Here is a 6,000-nt window from a genome sequence, read left to right as displayed (position 1 = left end):
CTGGTTGTGTGTAGGTGGGGAAGTGCTGTCCATTAGGCACCCAGCTGGTTTAATCCCATCTCCCATGTTCTTGTGACTGTATTTGGGTATTAGTTGAATGAGAGCACCTGGGGACTGAACTTGGCCCCTGTTACTGACAATCAGTGCAAGGCAGGAGGTAGACATTAGATTAGCATTTAATCTGAATGGTTGTCAGCATAAGAATCTGCTTCTTCCAGTCACATGTTCTGAACATACATACACAGGACACATCATTTTAAAATGACAAGAAGATATTCAAAGTTCATTTGTTTTACAGCATCAACAATGAGCCCTAAAAAGCAAAATTGCCAAAAAAATCTTACTTTGCACTTACTTCTTCCATTCTCTTTGCTTAGAAAAAATACATTCGTTTTCTTAACAAAAGTACAACTCTGGTAATCAAATAAAATACCTGAGATTTTCAAAATATAAAAATATTTTGCTACATTTAAGCAATGGAGGTTTTCAATTGTATTTTGATGCTACTACTACATGCAAAGCGAAGACTAAGTGCATCTCTGTTAGGTAAATATCACATTGCCTCACTGGAGCAGAGGAGTAAAGTTTACAATCAATCAACCGAGTTTACCTTTGCAAGAGACAGAAGTCAGGATAGGGGTATTGCAAAGTTTAGAGGCAACTGCACAACTGATCTAGAAATAGTATCTCAGGCCACATTCAAATTCTTCCAATCCACCACAGCCAGCAGTTTCTGCAATCCTTTTATCACTGGGCTAAGTTTTTGGTTTATGTAAACTGACAGAATCAGTGCCTTGGAGCTACAGATTTATAGTAGCTGAAAACAAAAAACATTTTAAAAATAAATAGGCTTTACTAGGACTTCTGGTTGTTTTTAAAGAAGACTGTTCAGACAGACATAAATGTTATGGAATAAAACAAATCCCCTAAAATGTTTTCTATGATGTTTCTGGAGCTATGTGATATTACTACATCATTTACCCACTTCAAAATGAAGTGTTTCTGCTATTTCAAATTCTATTAAACTCAGAAATGTAAACGGGCTTATGGTTTTTATTGTTGTAAACACAAATGCCCCAGGCAGTAGAAATCTTGGCTTGTTCAAGAACTGAAACCAAAAAAACCCACATCCCTAGATGTCAATTCAATACAAGCCTCAGACATCATTAACTCTTACCCACGCACACTCAAAATACGCCCTTAAAGGCTTGCTCATTATCAAGCGTTTTTCTGAACTAGGACAGTTCATTAAGCCTTAGACTTCCAACTTGCCTGAAAAGGTTTCTGCGTTAACGAGATACTCTGTGGATGCACTGATTTTATTTTGCAGTGTCTTTCAGTCAAAGCTTTTCCAGTTTCCAGTCCCAGCACTGAGTCACTTCCCCAGATGTCCCTGAGCAAATTGCTTATTGCACTGCCTCCAGTGACACCCACAGGAGTACCCACAGGTGCTCCTACACGTGGTGGGCTACTCCTTCTAAGGCACTTCTAGTCCAAAATTAAGGCACCCTCCCATATATTTGTACAGGGAAGCCAGTGGGCCATAAATTCATGTCTTGTTTTGCACTGTGCTAATTTCTTCATGTGAAGGAGCCTTCAACTCCTGGATTCATCACTCTCCCCCCCAAATTTAGATATCTGTCTTCAGAGTCCAGGCATTTTAGCCTGAACTTGGAAGCAGCCTCTGGAGGTGTCTGTCCCTCCACTGACTCCACAAGAAGCCCAGAATGACTAAGCCTGAATTTAACTGCCCCGGAAAGTGCCTGAGGTGTACCTTTTATCTACAAAATATGTTCAGCAGCATGAATCTATAGTAGAAATGAGGTTTTAGATAACATATCTAAAGCCATAATGAGATCCCTGAGTGAAAAGAATCACCACTTCAAAGTCATGTGTAACCTCATTATTACAAAACACTGCGCAAGCTGAGATTAACAGCGATGCCATGGTGTTTCGTAAGGCTGACAAAACCCACAGGAAAACCAGGTGGGTACCATGATTGCTTAAAGACCAAAGTTACAGAAATTTGAAGGGCCTACCTAATATTTGGAAGAGACTACAGATTTTAGGCACCTTGAGTGAAGATATTGTTTTTGAAATTAAGTCCTCACACTCTGACAAAGATCAGTATAAAGGTGTGTGATGCAAGGAACTCCAACAATGGGAAATGCAAGGTTCTGTTTCATATAAAATCTATAAAGTTAAATTACATCAAATCTCTTTCAGAATAACCCTTTGTGAGAAAATCCTCAAAATATCTCTGCATCTGTGATTTGCTTCATTTCAAAACAAAATAAATCCTATATTTTTATGGCATACTTCAGGATTTCAAAGTGCTTTCCAAATACGCTAGCGTGCAATGTATAGGTAGAAATTAAGTTCAAAACCTACCCCAATCTCTGAGGTTGAAACATATCACAAGGTATATTTGGGTAGTATACCACATTTACACTTTTTCCCTTGGCCTACAAGTTCATAGACCCTCCTGTTGCAACAAATCAGTTTTATGTTATCATTGAAAAACAAACAAAAAAAGGCAAACCTTCATTAGCTTGTACTTCTGCATGGTTGTAATGTCTCTTTTAGGACAGTGCATTGAGTTGTATTTATTTTTTACATGGTGATGTTCCTCTCTTGATTTAATTACCGACTATCATTCTTTATCGTTTCTCAGAATGCATGGAAATGACAGAGAAGGCTTTCACGGAGTTTCTGTGCAGGGTGCGAGACTGAGTTTAAAAAGTCGTGGTGTTCAGAGCTTTCAGACCGAGGTGTCCTCTGTGTGCTCATCCAGGTTCTCTGTGCTTTGATGGCTCCTTCTGTTAAAAGCAGGACAAACGATGTGTGAGCAGACTTCTGGCTTTTAGTGCTAGCTAGACGGGTCACAGTTTGGCAAGCTCAAACAAGTAAGACAACTGAGAACCAACATCAAGATGTGGTTGTTATGGACTGGGAATAAGGTGCCTACACAGAGGAGCCAGTGCCATTTTAGATTGCTTAGCCTGTTCCCTCTGGTTTGCAGCTGCCACGCAAAAAGGAGCTGGTGCCTGAGAGGCCTGTGTCATATCTGCCAACCCCCATGGAGGTATCTTAGATATCGTAGGGCGATGAAGTGGTCCCAGGAATCCATGCACTGGAATTGATCCCTTAGCATGGAAACTTGTTTCCAACTCCAGTAAGTTGGTATGATAAAAACACACCAAGAGTAACAACTTACTTTAATATTTAATCCAGCAGTCTTCTAGGATTGACTGCACATGCTATGTATGTCTTATGCATGTCCTCAGTGTACCAGGCCCTTATTTAACGGAGGTGGATGATTTTGAGCTAAGCAAGGTTTTCTTTAGAGAAGGACAGAGAGGGCAGAAAGGGGATGAAGGGTATGAGATAGAGAAAAAAGGGAATGAATGCTCAAAGTTGTCCTTTCTTTTTGTCCCACAATCTTTCCTGCCTACTCACCCAAATTGTTTGGATGTTTCTTACATGCCATAAACAACAAGAATGCTGACAATAATCCTGTTTTCTTCTATACACAAGAAAACTGTAACTATTCACATTTTCTCCAGTAATTTAGCCTGGCTAGAAAATTCTTCATTTTTGGATTGAAACACTGTACAACAATAGTGCTCTGTGTGCCTCCCTCAAAGAAGTAAAACAGAGCAGCTGATATATCTGAAAAATGGCCCTCTAAAGAGCTAGTACAATACTACAAAAATAAGGTACTGGAGCATGTAATGGTATCATTCCGTTAATAATTCAACTAATAGAGCGTTGTTTTGTTTTGTGGTAAGGAATATAGAGGTATATGTTGGTAGCTAGTAATTTTTCTCCAATATGACTAGGAGCTGCCGTGAGGATGTTACTGCTGTTTGCAGCTAGTTTAAACCTACCTTAACACTTCCAGTGCAAGCTTTGTTTCTCTCCGACTTTCTTCAGTGATTGGGTAGAAGAGAAGTATAAATAAACCTCCAAGGATGAGGACAGCAGGAACTGCTCCAATGAGGATTTTCAGCGTGAGGATCACATCATTGGATTGTCTGCATAGCCCTGGCTTGTAACCAGTAAACCTAAACAAATGGAAATAACAGTGGTGTGCATATGTCCAAAATTTAAAAGCTCTTAGTCATTTGAAGGTCCCCGTCTTAGATTACTCCTTTCTGGCAATGCTCTTTAAGACTCTTCACCCATTTCTTTTCTATACCTCTCTTTTTCCTACCCACCCCTACATGTTTCACTTCTTGTTTTTCAAATCCTGTGTCTGTGGTGTTTCAGATAACAACGTTATCTCTGTATTTTCTCATTATTATTATATAACATCTAATTAGTTAGAGAAGGATGGAATCTCAGGTAATGAAGTTGGTCTGATACGTGACTCCTATTAGTATTCAGCAAAGTATTCAGGTTCAGCTTTAAAAGTATGCAAATAATCTGACCAATTTCAATAGCAATACTTAACTTTAATTTAAACACACACTTAAGTACTCTGCTCAACACAGACAAATTTACTCAAGTGCTCAGAATTAGGTACACACACTTCATTAATACAGGGGCTTCCGTGCAGTCCCACAACTGCTGATATACTCAATTTCCCATTCCAAATTTGTGGAATGAGCTTATTTTCCTCTGAACATGCGGCTATGAAAGCTACAGCTCATTTGTCATTAGTCCGCCTTCTATGCTCTCCCACAAACACTTGCCTTGGGAAATTGCTGGGAGCTAACTGGGATGGAGTAGTAAAGGGGCTAATTGGTAAACAGTAATTGGCTGGTTTAAAACTATTCCTAAATAGTCAGTAAATACTAGCAGATTAAGGGGGGCAGGAAAGCAGGTAGAGAAAGGGAAGGTGTTGTATCTTCCACAAATGTTGTCACAGTTTGTTACAGATACAGCCACAACTGGCTTATGCAGTAAGCCTCACTCAGCCTTCATCCTGTCATTTTGGCTCTTTGGTTTTCAAATGACAGATGTAATTGCGGACAGTTTAATCATGGCTGGGGCCTGGGATCTGATGTTCTGAGCTGCAGACAAACTGAGCTCTTTATCAAAAGCAAAATTAAAGAACTGTCTGTAAAGATACAGAGCAGGTTAGAGGTGCCTGGTGAAGTTTCCTTCTTTTCAAATACCGATCCAGAAGACCTGCCCAATTACATGGCCTTCTTCATTAATTTGGAAAGTGATTTCTGACCTCACGCTTTCTTCAACACATAACAATGTTGGTCAAACCTTTTGTCACATAAACAAACAAACAACATTTAACAAACAAGGGTGTTAGCAGTAAGCACCTAAACATCCTAGGCCCAAAAGGTTCAGCCAAGTACTGCCCATTATTCAGCAGTTTCAGCTGCAGGCCCTGAAGCATTCTGCTTATCAAAACCTCTGACTGGGAGCCAAGAGCTAAGTAATATTTCAGACAAGTTAACTTCTAAGTCTTCGTTGCATATTTGAATGCCATGCATCTACTGAAACCCAGCAGCTGCAGGCAGAGGCCCTTTCTGCTAGGTCATGTACAAACACAGGGCAGATGGCCACCGCTTTCCCAACCTGGCCTTCTAGTCAGAACACACAAGGCAAGCAGCAGGAGGAGAACATAAAGCATCTTCTAGACTGACATCTTCTAGGTGATGCTCAGAGCTGTGAGGAAGGTTCTGTTTCCTAAAACCATGCAAAAATCTGTGATACTTTAATGCAAAACAAGCCACATGCACCCTGCACCACTCCTGCAATCTGAGTAAAGACTTACAAATTCATATACGTCGTCCAACCCAGGTGCAACTGGGATTGCTCAAAAGAGGTGGATCTCTCACAGGGGACCTTCAGTTGCTAAGCTTTCATGTTCAGTTCTTTATTCATACAAGCCACTAAAATTTACAAGAATAATTTGGAAAAAGTAACATCTAAAGAGGAGTCAGTTTTTTTCTGAACTGAAACATGCTAGGGTAGGTGGCTTAATGCTCAGTGCTCTGGCCTCGATGATAACAATCCTGTCTTTAGTGGGCAGCC

At 40.1% G+C, this 6,000-nt stretch overlaps 1 protein-coding gene across 1 annotated transcript in view; it reads right to left on the bottom strand.

Annotated features, from left to right (window-relative positions):
* Window positions 1-1,215: 1,215 nt before the first annotated feature.
* Window positions 1,216-6,000, bottom strand: part of MFSD2B (MFSD2 lysolipid transporter B, sphingolipid) — a 41,537-nt gene continuing 36,752 nt past the window's right edge. Inside the window, exons 13-14 of the mRNA XM_068678739.1 lie at window positions 3,891-4,067; window positions 1,216-2,819 (exon numbers count right to left, since the gene is read on the bottom strand). Coding sequence (XP_068534840.1) covers window positions 2,762-2,819; window positions 3,891-4,067 — 235 coding nt within the window. The 3' untranslated portion in view covers window positions 1,216-2,761. The remainder of the gene's footprint in view (window positions 2,820-3,890; window positions 4,068-6,000) is intronic.

Source organism: Anas acuta, chromosome 3, assembly GCF_963932015.1.
Source record: "Anas acuta chromosome 3, bAnaAcu1.1, whole genome shotgun sequence".
In the NCBI taxonomy this organism is placed as follows: domain Eukaryota; kingdom Metazoa; phylum Chordata; class Aves; order Anseriformes; family Anatidae; genus Anas; species Anas acuta.
Note: the sequence above shows the minus strand (reverse complement) of the source record. Positions and strands in the feature narration are given on the sequence as shown.